This window comes from Camelus ferus, chromosome 2 (genome assembly GCF_009834535.1).
Source record: "Camelus ferus isolate YT-003-E chromosome 2, BCGSAC_Cfer_1.0, whole genome shotgun sequence".
Classification (NCBI taxonomy): domain Eukaryota; kingdom Metazoa; phylum Chordata; class Mammalia; order Artiodactyla; family Camelidae; genus Camelus; species Camelus ferus.
The window spans coordinates 39,939,593-39,956,395 of NC_045697.1; the positions used below are offsets into that span (position 1 = coordinate 39,939,593).

At 40.3% G+C, this 16,803-nt stretch overlaps 1 protein-coding gene across 4 annotated transcripts in view; it reads right to left on the reverse strand.

Annotated features, from left to right (window-relative positions):
* HERC6 (HECT and RLD domain containing E3 ubiquitin protein ligase family member 6) overlaps positions 1 to 16,803 on the reverse strand; it is a 103,640-nt gene that overhangs the window by 32,601 nt on the left and 54,236 nt on the right. For all 4 annotated transcript variants that reach the window (XM_032498214.1, XM_032498209.1, XM_032498212.1 and 1 more), the window contains 9 exons: positions 15,746 to 15,889; positions 11,546 to 15,002; positions 8,856 to 9,015; positions 7,052 to 7,128; positions 5,464 to 5,691; positions 3,765 to 3,859; positions 2,671 to 2,798; positions 1,676 to 1,812; positions 1,084 to 1,151 (listed from right to left, as the gene is read on the reverse strand). In XM_032498214.1, the coding sequence (XP_032354105.1) occupies positions 1,084 to 1,151; positions 1,676 to 1,812; positions 2,671 to 2,798; positions 3,765 to 3,859; positions 5,464 to 5,691; positions 7,052 to 7,128; positions 8,856 to 9,015; positions 11,546 to 11,753 (1,101 nt within the window). In that variant the 5' untranslated portion in view covers positions 11,754 to 15,002; positions 15,746 to 15,889. The remainder of the gene's footprint in view (positions 1 to 1,083; positions 1,152 to 1,675; positions 1,813 to 2,670; positions 2,799 to 3,764; positions 3,860 to 5,463; positions 5,692 to 7,051; positions 7,129 to 8,855; positions 9,016 to 11,545; positions 15,003 to 15,745; positions 15,890 to 16,803) is intronic.

A 16,803-nucleotide genomic window follows, 5' to 3' on the forward strand; every position in this document is an offset into this window, starting at 1 on the left:
TCCAAGGACATTTCGAACTGACCCAGTCTCACACACCGGACCCCACCTCACACAGCTTTTCATCCTCTCCTGTTGTGCTCTGCCTGCCGGGCTTCCTTTCTGCCCCTCGCACATGCTACACTTCTTGCCCCAGGGCCTTTCTGTGAGCAATACCCTCAACCTGGAACGCTCTCTGGATCTAAGTTTGGCTACGATCTCTGCTCACATGTCACAGGCTCTGCAAGGCCTTCGCTAGCTGACATTTCTAAAGGAGCCCACCCCACCAGTCTCAAAGGTCTTATTTTCTTTAGAGGACTTTTCACTCTCTAACACAACTGTATTTACTTTGCATTTAAGTGTTTCTTGTCTGTCCTTCCCTGTGGAATCCAAAGGGACAACCCTGTTTGTATTATTCACTTTACCCCAAGCCCCCAGAACAGAGCCTCAGGCACGAGGCCTTTGTCGACTGGCGGACCGGGTGGCTGTAATAGAGCAACTACGCTCAATCTCCTGACCATCCCCAGCAGCACAGAAACCTTTACCCCTGACCATTTTCTGTCCCAAGGTATACAGTAAGAGTCTATATGGACGTCAAGTTTTAAACATTCTCAATAATAGAAAAAAGTACAAATTATGAAAATAACTACATATACTTTTGTCTCCAAACATTTCAGAACTCGCTCGGAAGAAGAAGAATAAAATCCTCTCCGTTGACAAGTAGGAGGGCACCACGGCACGGTGGGTAACAGTGTAAGCTTTGGAGCTGAGCTGCTTGAGTTTGAGCCCAGCTCTGCCACTTCTCGGCAGTGTAACTGAATAAGTCCACCTCTCAGTTGTTTCCATGTGTAAAATGCGGGGAATAATGCCAACTGGAGCTGACATGAGGACTAAATGGGTTGACCCACTTGGAGTACTTTGATCGCTGACTCATGGGTACTATCATGGTTAGTATCTGGTAGGAAGCCAAATGAAGAAGTGAGAATTACATCATATTTTTTAAGAAATATTCAAAAAGAGGATCTTTTGAATATGTACAAGTGATACAATGTTTCAAATACTGCTGAAAAAATAATTTTTAAAAGAAACAGAGAGTGTGATAGATACCTGGTAAGTTGTCACAAAGTCGGCATATGTTCCAGCAAAAATGTGTTTGACTTGAACATCCACAAGGTCTAGAAGAAAGTCATAAATCCATGCTTATTTAAAAAAAATAAATTTTTTATTGTAAATCTAAAACTGCTCTAAAAAGTAGTCTTTTAAAAAATCTAATGTATTACCAAGCTAAATTTACTTATTTATTGGCAATGGATTTTGACTACAAACAGCATAAAAGATTAATTTTTATCTGATTACTTGTATATTCACTCAGCTTAACATTTAATTTTTCATGCACTTGCATAATGAAACCAGGCTGTCATGCTTTACAATAGGTTTGACTAAATATTTTAAAATATACTGTTCTGATGCTTAAGTAACTGGTTTGGGGTCTTCTTTTGTAATGCCTTAATCTTTAGAAAAGATTACCAAATACTCCAGGAAGCACTGCATAAGAAAAAAATGCATATAATACAAATGGAAAATAACAGTACTAAGAGAACCACAGTTCTATGTGCTCCTTTGAAAGGAAACTGAATAATATTTCTCCTCTAGTGGCATGGATTAACACAAAATCACGAATTGGTGGGACCATTCATACCATCAGCAGAAATCAGGCAGCTAATGTCAAAGTTCTCTGCCGGAGTCCCTGGATGAGGCGAGTGGCTTGTGCAACTTGGTCCACGACCAAAAGACACCACCTGGCCAGTGGTGTAGACATACGCAAGGGTGTGATAACTGTGGAAGAGAGAGTATATTATAATGAAGACTCAATATGAGTCAGGTGTTCTGAGAAAGATGATGTCTCAACAGAAAATGACAAATTTATCTTATATTAAGTAACCAGGTCCTGCATCACAATGTCAGGGTGGGAGGATACTAAATCATGTGGCTAAACAAATGGTAGGTGAATATTAACTTATTACTAACCTTAAAGGCAAAATACTATTGATGGGTCTTTACAATGGTTTCTACCATTTGTGTTTTAGCTTTATTTGTTTGTTTTTTCTTTTTCTTTTTTTTTTTTTTTGGCGGGGGTGGGGTGGATAATTAGGTTTTATTTGAGGTACTAGGGATTGAACCCAGGACCTCTTGCATGCTAAGCGTGCGCTCTACCACTGAGCTATACTCTCCCCCTCATTTGTGTTTTAAATGTAAGTTTTTTTGTTTGAATTGGGTAGGTAACATTTAAAGTGCCCTCATAACTTAGGTTATGCAGAACTCTGAAAACACATGCAAATATGCATCATCTTCTACTCGCATGAGATCACTCTAATTTTGTCTGATCAACACAAGTATGCAAGCACCACTGTTTTTCTTATAAACCAACTCCCCTGCCCCCCAGCACCTAGTAAAGTGGCCCATACACAGTAGATTTCCAATAAATTCTTATTAAATAATGAAATGTCTAGGATAAAGAAGAACAAATAGAAAAGTTAAACTATATTTGTAAGAAGGAAAGGAAAATGATGTATAAAAAGAAAAATCACGTATTTTAGGGTCTTAAGATTTGATAACACTCCACATGAGTCATTTCTAAGCAATAAAATATGACACTTTTCTACTCATGCTTAAAAAAAGAGCCAAACCGTTTACCTTCCACATTCTATCTGTGAAACTAGGCCTTCAATTCTTTCCACCAGTTGCGGCCCTCGCTTCTCGGCAGTGGGGCTGTGTCCCAGCTGTCCATAGCTGTTGTCCCCAAACGTGAACACTTTCCCATCCTGTTGAAAAAAGGAGGGATCAGACTCATTTCCGGTTAAAAAAAAAAGTAACTAAAACCCAAAAGATTAAGCATCATACGAGAGTTACATGAGAGCACTGTGGGAAATAAAAGCTCTATACAAAGAGAAGGGGTCCTACATTTATTATTTCTAATAGTGAACGAAAAGTTAACACATCAAACTTGAAAAAACTCACTGGCATTCCCTTAAGAACTAGGCACTTAATACGTGTCTGTAGAATGAATGGATGGACAAATTAACTGGTTCAAGGGTAACACTAACATTTAAGTATAGGGTTGCTTTATTTATTTGAGCATTTTTCTGAAAATAAATCTCTTTTCAAAAGATGATTCTAGATGAAAACAATTCTAGATCTCTCCTGCCAACTAAGAATAGTATAATCCAAACATGCTTTTAAAGCAAATAACACAAATTATTTTAGATATTTAGTTTTTAAATAAACATTTCAACCACACAGACTTCAAGTCTACTTGTTACAGTTATGGAGGGAATCCATCCCATTGGGATGTATCATATGGCCAGCGCAAAGAGAGGGAAAAACATTCAGGAGCTGACTCATAACTGCGCTAAGCAAGAAGTGGAACAAAGAATGTTCCAGTCTGCAGTGTGGGCCACTGAAACCTGTAAAGATTGCTTGGTTGCTTTTATAATATTTTTCATGTGTAGAACTACATTACAAATGAATAACTGCTAAAAGGATTAGCTCCTATATTTCTAATTTAGTAAGTATCTAAAGGTATTTTCTAAAACTGCAATTAGCTTTTGCTATATAGGATCTTAACATCTTCATGGTTTATATTTGGTTAACTTCTCTTCAGAGATCTGTGTACTGAATGGATATGTTGAGATATCAATACACATACTGCTTTCCACAATAATCAGTACGTGCACCTTGTGGTAACATTGCTCTGGGATTTAAAAAAATACCAAGACGTTGTGGATTACCTGGGTAAGCACTGCAGTGTGCTCATAACCGCAGCTGATATAAGTCACACCAAGACTCTTCAGTGCTCCCACTGAACGAGGCCTGTAGCTTTGTGCTGTTGAAAGAAAGCAAAATCTCTAGCATGTAAGAAACAGACTCAAATTTCGTGGTTTTCTATCTTTTAAGATATTTATCATCCTATAATTCATTAACATAAGTTAAAAAGTGAACAATCAGAAGTATTATAAAACAGAGGGAAAGCCCTGCTTTTGGAAAAGAAAAGAAAAGAAAAGAAAAGAAAAGAAAAGAAAAGAAAAGAAAAGAAAAGAAAAGCAAAGCAAAGCAAAGCAAAGCAAAGCAAAGCAAAGCAAAGCAAAGCAGTCCTTCAGCATTTATTTCTGAAAGCTGTTTAACCTTCTGAAATGACTAAGGCTATTGGCCTAGAAAGCTAAGCTTTAAGACCTTCCTTCCCAATCATATTTCCATCATGTTGTATTCATTTCTATCACATAATAAATGTTCTGCAAATATGCAAAAATAATGGAAAAATTAAGAGGACTTATTTACATTGATAATGTTATATATACACTTTTTTTTAGATTTTTAAATTGAGTAATAGTTATTTTACAATATTGTGTCAAATTCTAGTGTAGAGCACAATTTTTCTGGCATACATGAACATATATATATTCACTGTCACATTTTTTTTTCTCTATGAGCTACCACAAGATCTTGTATATTTTCCCCTGTGCTATACAGTACATTGATAATGTTAAATGCAATGAGATGTAAGAGTTCAGCCTGGTACTGGCACATAGCAGGCACTAAATACATGTGAGCCAAATGTGAAGAAATTAACAGAGGCATTCATGGGGAAGACTTCACGGGGAGTTTTGTTGAAAGGTTGCCAGAGAAACTGGTTGTTTCCCCTCCTGCTAGCAGTCTTCTAAAATAGTGGTTCCCCAACTTGGCTGTACATTGGAATCCCCTGTGGGGCCCTTAGTGGTGACTGATGCCTGCATCCCCAGACATTCTGATTTAATTGGTCTGGGGTCCAACCTGGGCATTGGGATTTTTAAACATTCTTAAAGTAGACAGAATAATGGCGTTCCAAAGATGCCCATGTTCTTTTCCCAGAGCCCGTGAACATGTTAGGTTATGTGGCAAAGGGGCGATAAGGAAGCAGATAGAATTAAGGTTGCTAATCAGTTGACTTCAGCCTGGATTATCCAGGTGGGCCCAAGGTAGTCACAAGGGTCCTTTAACTGAGGAAAAGGGAGGCAGAAGAGTCAACGTCAGAGTAATGTGACTTGAAGAAGACTTAACCAGCCACTGCTCGCTTTAGAGAAGAAAGGGAGCTATGAGTCAAGAATGAGGGTGCTTCTAGAAGCTGGCAAAGGCAAGAAAATAGTCCATCCCCCTCCAGCCTCCAGAAAGGAATGCAGCCCTGCAGACACTTTGATCTTTAACCCAGTGAGACCTACATTAGACTTTTCACCATCAGAACTAGGAGATAATAAATTTACGTTGTTTTAAACCACTAAGTTTGTGGTCATTTGCTACAGCAGGAATCAAAGTTGATATAGCTCCCAAGGTGATTCTAATGTGTCACAAAGTTTGAGAACCACTGTTTAAACCTTTGAGAGTACCCTTTGCTGAGCTGGTCTTCCAACTAGAAAGAAAGCATGACTGACTACAAATTCAAGACTATCTCGTTACCTGGGACTTTACTCCTGCGGAGGGCGAGCTGCCCTGCACTGTTGCTTCCCCAGCCAAATGAAGTCCCAGAGAGAGACAGGGCAAAGCTGTGGGCCCCTCCTGCAGCCACCTGCGCCAGCGGGATCCCCTCCAGGGACCTCACCCTCTGCGGGCTGGCTTGGGAGGGGAACTCCGATCCCAGGCCCAGCTGCCCATCGATGTTCTTTCCCCATGAAAACACCTGACCATCTACAAAAAATAAGGAAGACAAATTCAGAATAGCAAACACACTGGAATGCCAAATTCAAGGAGAAACTACCACCCTAATTCTAAAAGTCTTTAAAGAATAAAACAGTGATAAAGGAAGTTAAAATATTCTCACTAAAGGCAAGAGGATGGTCAAGGTTACCTTTAAAAGTCCCTTCTTCTCCACCCTTCTTCTCCCTCTCAGCTAAGGGTCACCATGACCTTTCAGCTGCTCAGGCCAAAAATCTTGGAGCCAGCGTTGACTCTTCTCTTTCTTTTACACCCTTCAACCCAGCAAATACTAGAGCCTCTCTCTTCAAAATCTATCTGGGATCCAACCACTTCTCACCTCCCTACTGTTCCCACCTTAGTTCCCTGGTTGCCATCACTTCTCTCCTGGAAAATTTTAACAGCACCTCACTGGGCTCCCAGATTCCATCTTTGCTCCCAGCAAAGCTCTTTCTTCTCCAAAGAGCAGCCAGAGTGCTCTTTGAAAAATATAAGTCAGATGGAACCCTTAGGAGCTTGCATTCCCAATAAAAGGCCTCTTCTCACAACAGGTCAGAAGCCTCACGTCACCAGTATCCCCACAACCACTCCTCAGACCTTATCTCCCCTGGCTCCTTCTCCAGGTCCCTCTGCTGCTCCTGAGCATCCCACTGGGCATGGCCGTGCATCTGGATCATTCTTCGCTGGACCACGGGCTCAGCATCATGTCTCTCTCTCTCTCTCCTTTCTTTTCGGTCTCTATTCACATCGCCTCTTTGTTCCTCACTTCTCTCCATGCCCTTACCTGTTATTCCTCACAGATACTCGGCTGTGTGTTTAAGGCACACTTCCCCTACATCCCCCCAGAATATAAGCTCCATGAAAGTAGGGTCCTGGGTTTATTCACTGCTATCTCCTCTTTGCTGGAAACATTGTAAGCATTCAATAAATACTCTGGGGAGGGAAAAAACCAACAATACTTTACGTTGAATTTGACCAGAGATGGATAATTTACATGAGGTCAAAAATCAGGCTCATCTAATGATTAATTATTTTTTTTAAGGGGGAGAAAGTAATCAGGTTTATTTATTTATTTATTTTTTAATGGCAGTCCTGGGGATTGAACCCAGGACCTCATGCATGCTAGGCATGCACTCTACCACTAAGCTATACCCTCCTTCCCCCTCTAATGCTTAATTATTTACCCAGAGAAATGCCAGCACATCTCAGACTTTTATGTTATTATACCTAAGTTTTCTTTTTAACTCTAAATGCATCAAAATGAACCCCAAAGCATTAAAAATCAACATGTACCATTAGTACTCAAAAAATCACTTCCTAATGACACTTAGGAGATCCAAGAAGCCATTTTTACCTTCTGATAATGCCAGGGAGTGGTAGTGTCCACAGGAAACTTGTATAATTTTTATACCAGTCAGAGTTTTTATCTTCCTATAATAAAAATGATACAAACTCTATTAATCCTTCTTTACAGTTGGTCACCAATATGTCAAAACTATCCCACGTGTATAGGGGAAATTTTTTATTTTCTTGTATTTCTACAATACAATTATTCCAAAGCCCTCAAACTGTTTTTAACATGACATCAACATGTACAAAGGTACAGGGCAGAACCCAAAGCAATATATAATGCAAAAGTGATTTTTATTAGACTTGTAATGCATTCTATAATGTACTAACTTTTATCCTATCCTTATCAGCCTAAAAAAAGAGAAATTTCTTCATACACATACAGCACAGGGCTTTAGAATTTATAGAGCACTGTCACCTGCATCACCTAACCTGAGCCCTGTGAGATAAAGAAACCATTAAAGAAACCATTAGGTTGATTCCTATTAAATTGCCATATTTGTGCATCAAAAACATAACTATCAGCAATTTCATATGGTTGAACCTAGGAGAACTCAAAGGGGTCAATTGGTATCAGGCTGTAGAACTAGACTTAAATCTTAGTCTTTTCATCCCAAGTTCAGTGCTCTTTCCTCCAAGCCACAGTGATCTCTTATACAATTTAATGGCAAGAGAAAGTAACGAGAGATAACTTCCTACTATTAAAAAAACATGCTTTTGAAAATTCCCAATGTACATAATCCATGAACACACAATTCAGACTGCCTGTTATATAATTTGGCCTAAGAAGCTGTGTGTGAGGATATGATTTTCCCCCGGATTTTACTAAGTAAAGTATTAGGATCCAGCAGCTTATGACAAGGCAAAAGGTTATGTTGGGAGGAAAACCTTTCCTCTTCCAACTTGTGCCCAATGACTGGGGACCTGCAAATTAACTGACAATAGACTAACAGGAAAAAAGACAAAAGTTTATTTATACGTACGGATGGGCACTCCAAGGAATGGAAAATTTGTGCCATAGCCTGAGTAAAGGTTTATATATATCAACTGAGGAAAAGGAGTGGGGATTTAGGGTTTCAATGGAAGCGTATGGAAGGCTCTATTGGCGTTTTTTTTTTTTTTTTAACTTTTTTTATTGAGTTATAGTCATTTTACAATGTTGTATCAAATTCCAGTGTAGCCTACAATTTTTCAGTTATACATGAACATACACATATTCATTGTCACATTTTTTTTCGCTGTGAGCTACCACAAGAACTTGTATATATTTCCCTGTGCTATACAGTATTATCTTGTTTATTTGTTCTGCATATGCCTGTCAGTATCTACAAATTTTAAACTCCCAGTCTGTCCCTTCCCACCTCTATTGGGCTTTTTTGATGCTGATTGGGCAGCCTGTCTTCACAACAGCTGAATTCAGAGGAAACTCCCTCCAAAGAGGATTAACAGCAGATGTATTTTCAGGAGACTCTGTTTTGGTCAGATAAGAGGTCTCGGTGCATCTTCTGAAACTCAAATATTTTCACTTTAAAATAATCTTTACACCACCAAGTGGGCCCACGGTTATTTCCAGTACATAAGAGTAAGATCAAAGGGTCACAAGTTCTCACTTCAACCTGTCCTTCTCCTTCACAGGACTCCAATTAACTAATAATTAGTGTTACATGTTTTTTCCAGCCTCCTTCTCTCACTACACTGTAACCCTTGAGGTTAGGGACTGTGTCTGTCATAGTCATTTTTGTCCCCTGGCATCTTGTATGGTGCCTGGCACAGAAACTCAAAAACACTAAATGAATTAAGATACTTACTTAGGGATGAAATTTATTTCCTTAAATTCTCCAGTTCCCAGCTGTCCATCAGAACCAGCTCCCCATGCGAAGACCCTTCCTTTACGACAGACAGCCAGGGAGTGCTCCTTTCCACAGCTCACAAGAGCAACATGAAGAGTTTCCAACGCTGGAATTGGTTCTTTAGGAAAGAAAACAAAATAACCGCCCCCCCGCAAGATTGTTAATTTAATACCAAGTTCAAGAAAGTACTTTTCTTCAAAGAGAAGGGTCACTGGGATTTCTCATCCCTTGCAATGACTTTTTTAAAAAAAATTATTGAAGTATAGTTGATCTACAATGTTAGTTTCAGGTGTACAGTAAAGCGATTCAGTTATATATATATACACATTTTTTTTCTTTTCAGATTCTTTTCCATTATCTGTTAGTTATTACAAGAAACTGAATACAGTTCCCTGTGCTATACAGTAGGTTCTTGTTTACCTACTTTATACATAGTAATGTGTGTCTGTCAGTCCCCAGCCCCTAATTTATCCCTCCCCGACCTTTCCCCTTTGGTGACCACAGTTTGTTTCCTATGTCCATGAGTCTGTTTTTGGTTTGTAAATAGAAATTGTGTCTTTTTTTTTTTTTTTAAGATTCCAATGACTCTTAAATCAAGGCCTAAAGTTTACCCCAAAGGTGTGAAAGAAATAGGCTCAGTGTGTGACACTGTCTTTATGAAAACAAAGCTGCTATTCAAAAGGGTGGGCACGTGTAGGAGGGGAACCTGCAAGGCCTTGATACTTGGCCTAACATTTCTCTATGACAGTGGAGGCAAAATGCAGGCAGATAAAGGGAGCCAGGGAGAAGATGGGATCACCTCTCCTCCACTCCTCTCAACTCCCAGCCCTGACCAGTGAGAACAGTGAATCCTTTGCTCAGGAAGAAACAGGCAGGGAGCCTGCCTGTGTGTGAGAGGCAAATGCCAGACCCTCTTACAATGAAGAGTGCAGTAATACGCCTGAGGATGGGTCAAGTATGTCCACAAATTAAAACCTGATCACATTTTCCTACAAGACAATATAAACTGTTCTCCCAACGTGTTTGTCTCTGAATTATTAGAGGTTTGGAGTTAAGTGCATCATTACCAGTAAAGTTTTTGTTAGTACTTAAGTTTCTTTTTATTTTTTAATCTTGCGATCTTATCCTTTTCAATGATTTACTCCTCAAACTATGTAACAAGAAAAAAATTCCCAAAGATTCATACACTCATGGAGGTAGAAACTGGTACCTTCTTCCTGGAGAACAATTTGGCATTAAGAACCATGTTGTCCGTCATTTCCACCTGAGGAAGAGAAGGATATGCCACCCCACACATGCCACTTTGGCATAAGGATTATTTTGAACTGAAGGCAACTGAGAATCAACAGATGCAGGAAGAGTTCTCTGCCTTCCTCTTGCCAATTTAAAAGCATAGATTTGTGAAGGTGGCATAAATTCCACTTGTAAAGACCTTCCCCCTTCCATACCAGGAAGAGAAGAGTGACTCTTATCACCATTATCACCAGAGATGTCACTGAGATGAGTCTGCATAAACAGCTCTTAGCAAAATAACCCCTTATCGTCCATTAGTTTCCCCCGTTTATTTCAAAGCCACTTCCCCACAATTGATCATCCCTCAAAATCCAAATCCCCTGTTTTTTGTTAAAATAGCAGATAAGCTCCTAAGTCTAACCACTTCTTGAGTTTCACTTCTTTTCTGTGAATTCCTGTGCACATAAAATATTAATAAAATTGTAAGTTTTTTTCTTGTTAATCTGTCTTTGTCAGTTTAGTTCACAGGCCCTCATGACAAGAACTAAGAGGGTAGAGGAAAAGTTTTTCCTCCCAGACACAACTCTTGGAATTTATTCTAAATAAGTAATCAGAAATTTGGTCAAATATTTACTTACAATATGTCAATCATAGTATTATTTATAAAAGCCCCTAATGAGAAAAAAACTTAATTCCACAAAAGGAAAATTAAATTGTATTCTCAGAGCCTAGAACATTACACAATTTAAAATTTATTTTCAAAAAATATATAATAAAGGGGCAATATATTCATGATACTATGTTTGGTGAAAACTCAGTTTACAGAGTTGTGTAAATTCTGCATATACAAACTGTATAATGACATGATTTTATCAAGGTTAACTATATAATAGAAAAAAGGCAAAAAAGAAATGCATCAAAATATTAGTTGTCTTTCGGTGTTAGAATAATAGGCGATTTCTTTCCCTGTGTTTCTACAATAATCAATAATAGGAAAAATGTTAAAAAATTATATATATATATATATATATATATATATATATATATATATATATATATTTTTTTTTTTTTTAACTTTAAGGAAAAAGACGCCCAAGGGTATTTCTGAGGGAGTTACAGGTGACCAAACCACAAACCACGTTTGGAAGGTCACCCTGTTCCAGATAGATTCTTATAGTTAAGGACTGGTCACGAAAGGCACCTCTGTACAGAGGTACGCGGTCCAGTTTAGTTCGGCTTTCAGTTTCCTTCTAAAGATAAAACTCCTGGAAACCGAAACAAACCCGAGGCGCGTCCAGGAAACGAAACCGACAGGACTGCCCGCAGGCGGCGGTGAGCCCCGTTCTGCCGTCTGCGGCTGTCCCGCGGACCCACGGCTCCCAGCACCGCCACCTGCCCGGCCCCGTGCCTCTCACCTGCGTCCCGGCGCTCACCTGGCTGCTTCCCGCGCGGCGCGCCCCTGCGGCCCAGCTGGCCCCGGCTGTTGTCCCCGCACGACTGGACAGAGCCGTCGCTCAGCAGCAGCAGCGAGTGATGCTCCCCGCTGGCCGCCTGCAGCAGCGCGTTGGCCCCCGGGCCCGCTTGTTCCCGGCGCAGCCGCCCGGCGCCCCAGCAGAAGTACATCCCGCTCTCGTGCCCGGACGCCTGCTGAGGTCTGTCGGCTCTGCCTTCTGGGCTCCGAAAGTCTAGTGACTCCCAAAGTCTAGTGCGCTGACGTCCAGAAGAGTCAGGGTGAGCAGCGCCCTCTTCAGCCTCAGTTATAGGTCCAACTCGCTCCCTCCCACCGCCTCCGCGCACAGCACTGCCCTGGCACCCGTCATCCTGACGCCTCCGCGCGAATGGAGTTTGGGAATCAAATAGGAGACGCCAAGTGCTAAGGTGCAGAGGGACCCCGGGAGGAAGAGCGCCTGGATTTATGTCCTAGCTAAGTCGCTTAAAAGCTGTGTGACTCTGGGCCAGTTACTTAACGATGCCACCACGTCTATAAAATGTAGACAGTAATACAGCAAATCTAATATGTTAGGATAATTTAATAGATAATAATATTGTGTTAGAATAATGCCTAGAGTACTTAACGAAAGTACCTGTGTGCCAACCCGCTTACAGACTGTTTTTGGCGCTGGAAGTGCAAAATCCTCATGGTGCTTGCATTCTCCTATTTATAAACAGATAAATACGTATTTGGTATAATGTCAAGTGGCAACGTGAAGAAAAACAAAACAGTAAAGAAAGAGAGGGCGGGGCAGAAGGAACTAGGATTTTTTGATAGAATATCAGGGAAGTGACATTTGAGCAGAGGCAAGGGGACCTGGAAAATGAGGAAATGAGGTAGTGAGTCATGTTCATATCTAACGGTGGAGGGTGACGTGGAGCGTGACGTGGAGCACGACGTGGAGCACTTGGAGCCTTTTGAATTGTGAGAAGTGATATGATCTGACTTTCATTTTAAAAGAGTCATTTTGGCTGCCATAGAAAATAATAGAACAAAAACGGAAGCAGAAAAGGCAGGGGAGGCTGCTGTCAGAGTCCAGGTCAGAAGGATGACACTGGGACTAAGGTGATATCCTGGAGGGGAGGAAAGAAAAAACGGTCACATTCAAGATGTTTCAGAAGTCAGAATCCACAGATTTGCTGATGGAGTGGAAGTAGGAGGAAGGTAGGAAGGGGATTAGGGTCACTACAAGGTTGGCCTGAACAACTGGGGTGAATGGTGGTACCCTTTCCTGAGGTGCAAACTCTGAGGGAGGCACCAATTTGGGGCTGATGGGTCAGGAGTCCAGTCTGGTAATAACTGCGATGCTTGTTATACAAGGAGGCAATAAGATCAATCATTCTGGAGTTGTGGAGAGAAATTGGGGTGGTCATAAAACTGGGAGTCATCAGTGTAGAGATGATACTTAAAGCCAGAAGACTAAGTGAGATCACCCAGGGATAAGTGTGTTAAGCATGTAACAGAGCACCGATCCTAGGAGGAAAACCAGGAAGGGTGGTGTGCACAAATAAGTGAATAAGGGAATGATTAACTCTGTCAATTGCTTGTCAAGCAAGGTTGAGTGTTGATCTTTAGGTTTGGCAAAATGGCAGTCATCGGTGACTGTGACAGTGTTAGCCATCATCAGCATTATTGTTTCATTTTTATTATTATAACATCCATATGATTTATACTCTCAGCTCACCTCTCTCTACTCCTGCATTTAAGTTCACTAGAGACGAGAATAAACATTATTTGTTTTTCTACCTCAAGAGTGTCTAGCTCATGGTAGAAGTTATGTAGGTATTGGACAAACGGGTTGATGAGTGGTGAGTAAATGAATAGCATTCATACTTCTGGTTCCATTTCACTACATACCTTATATAACATTTTTCTGAATAGTAATTTCCTAAATGTTTATCACTTTCCTCAGGCACAAACTATAAGAGTTTGACACTATCAGCATAAGACACCAAGCCCTTATATTAAGTTATTTCTTTAAAAAAAAATCTACTGGAGAACTAAACTAAATGTATTGTACTACTCTTGTGTCCCCACCACAGAGTGTGCCACATAAAAAGAACTCAATAACTGTTTGTGAGATAGTGGATAAATTAAATTGAGAAAAATTGACAGATATAATTCTCAATTCATCTGTGTTCACACGCTTGGAAATAGTAGCCCCCATTTATGAATGTTTCCAGATGTTGACTATTTTATAGAAACTAATTTAATTCTTTCATTAGCTTTTCTCAGCTAAGGTTCTTTTGGTTGCCAGTGCCAGAAAATACAACCTAAGCTTGCTTTAAGCAGAAAGGGAATCTACTGGTAGATTGCATTAATATTATTCAAAAATATTGGCTGCCCCTCTCCACCCTATGGCGTCAAGCTTGAGCGTGTGAATTTGTTCTGGCCAATGACATGCAAGCAGGCAGGTGATTTAAGAGCCAGTACTTATTTTCCCTACTCTCTTTTTCCTCTGTTACAACCACTGGTGATTTTCCAAATAGAGATTGCTGTGTGGCCTGGGTCTCAGATCAAAACAACAATCTAGCAAAGTTGCAGCTAATCTATGTAGCATAAATGAGAAATGAATCTTTGTTGTTGCAAACTCCTGAGCTTTGGGGAGGTATTTGTTATTGCACAGATAGCATAACTTAGCCTCTTCTGACAGTCACATAAAAGTCCATCAGCATGGCTGATTTCAGGACGTGCTAATGTCCTACAAGGACTAATGTCCTAGTGACTCTATTTCTCTGTATCTTGTCACTGTGCCTCTTGCTCCAAGCAGTGTACTCCACAGTTCCAGACTCTCCTCTGAGGTGGCAAGAGGGTTACAGCAGCAGCTCTAAACTTTATACCCAGCTCTCAGCTTCACAGCCTGTGGAGAATCTGCTCACAAACAGTAACCCTGGTGTTTAGCCATGACGCTCTCAATGGTCCGATATGGGTCACATGTCCACCCCTGGGCCAATCAGATCTGCCTCCAAGAATCTTACCCAAGGATGTGTCCTAAGAGTGAGGAATAGGCAGATTCCAAAATGAAAGCTGGGCATGTTGCTGGAGGAAATGGGGGATGGATGCTAAAGAGCTAAGTACCAAGGATCCTGTACATCCATCATGTAAAATGAGTATTATTATTATTCCCGTTTTGTAGGTAAGAAATCAAGTCTCAGGGAGTTTTGGTTAACTTGCTTAGAGTTACATGCATGTCAGTGGCAGGATCGTAACACTGGCCAATTTGACTAGAAAATCTATTCAGTTTCTACGATAACATACTTGTTGACCTGAAACAAATAGACTGCCAGATATTTCTTCAGCAAAGATGGTTTTGCTTGGGATCAGTGAAGAATAGCAGTTCGGGGTCTGCAACCACGGTGAGCCACTTGCAAGTTCTCCCACTGCAAGGGAAGGAGAACATTTCTGTAGAGAGGGAAAGGGGTTTGGGAGGACTACAGTAAACAGAGTCCAGGGCTTTTCATTGGCTAAGATCTTGCCAGGAAAGGAGTCTTTTCCCCTTCCTATTGGGCTCTGAGAGCTCCCCCTTCTGGTCTTCCAACTCCATTGTTTCTATTTATTAATTTTTTACACACTTTTTAGTCCCTGATCTCTGCTCTTGTGCCCTCTATGGGCACATCCTCACAACCCTTCCATCTAGAAAATTCCAATTCATCGTATATTCCGCCCCCATTGCAAAATTCTCCCCTAATCAATTAGTTGCTGAAGGATGTAAGCTCATATCAGCAACATCTCATTTGCTATCCACTTTATATCTCTGCCACTCCTAACCTAGTTCAGTTCTTTTGCAATAACATCTCTTATGTCTATATCTCTAATGTCTGGCATCTCTAATCAATCTTTTATGCTCTCCTAAGAGTAAACTGCACAAAACACAGTTCTGGTTACATCACTTGCTTTTTTAATGGTTGTAGGCCTATTGCTACAGAAAATATAAACACAAAATCATTTGTGTATAATTTAAGGCCCTCTATGATCTGCTTGTAACTGATGTTTCCAGCTGCATCTCACCAACAATTACAAGCATCTCTCTCCTTCTCTTACACACACACACACACACACACACACACACACACAGTCTGTCATAAAAACAACTTTTTCCTATTTTTTTCCCCCAAATCCATACCTTGGTTCATTCTGTGTCATTCTGAGAAGAGGAATTTCTTTTTCTCCATTTCTATTTCTATTTACAAAAATACGTATGCCTCAAGCGCCTCATCTCCGTGAAGTGCTTCTTGGACTCCACGGTGTGTTACTCTTTCCTGGGTTCCTACAACAAATGATGCCCTTAGTACACAGACACTCCCCAACAGGGAACACATTTTACTCTGTGTTGCTACATTATTTCATCTTTGACCAACCAGTTCCAGGAGGAACCTTAATCATCTTTGCAGTCTCACCAAATCCTAGCAAAATGTCTGTCACACAATACATGCTAAATACAGCGGCTGACACTTAACAGGCCCTCCATGACTATAACGTGAATTAATTAGGGAAAATTCATGGTTAATTCTTTTTAAAATATTTACTGAATGTCCACTATGGGTATAACAAGGAGCCAACGAAATGTAATAATTATTATTTACATTAGTATTTCCTTTGACTTTACAAAATCCTTCCAGCTGTTTTACCTGCCGTGTCCTCGTAAGCACAGAGTAAGGAGGCGGGAGAGGAACACTGTCCCTGTCCCACGGGGGAAGAATTTAGGCTCAGAGAGGTGACAGTGACTGGTCTTGAATTACAGATCAGTAAGTAGAAGAGCCCATGGTTTTTCTTTCCACCGATACAGCCATATCTGATGCACTTCCCTTTCTCAAAGAACATACAGGTTACAAAACAAAAGCAATAGACATTGATTGTCACTGTATCTTTAAAAATCAAACTTTGAAAATTATTTATACCTTATATCTCATACTAATAGCCTATTTTTCTTTCTTTCTTTTTTTTTTTTTTTTAACTAACTTTCCCTAACAGTGCTTTATGGAGGACGTGGGAATGACAAAAGGCAAAGAAAATAAAATTTCCTAACTACCTACCACACGCCAGTTTCTTTCACAATACATTTCCCCATTTAAGCTTGGCAGCTACCCTGTAAGGTCCATATTATGTATCCCATAGAGATATGAATAACTGAAGTCTCAAATCGTAGTGACTTGCTCAAGATAAACAATAAGATAAACGGGA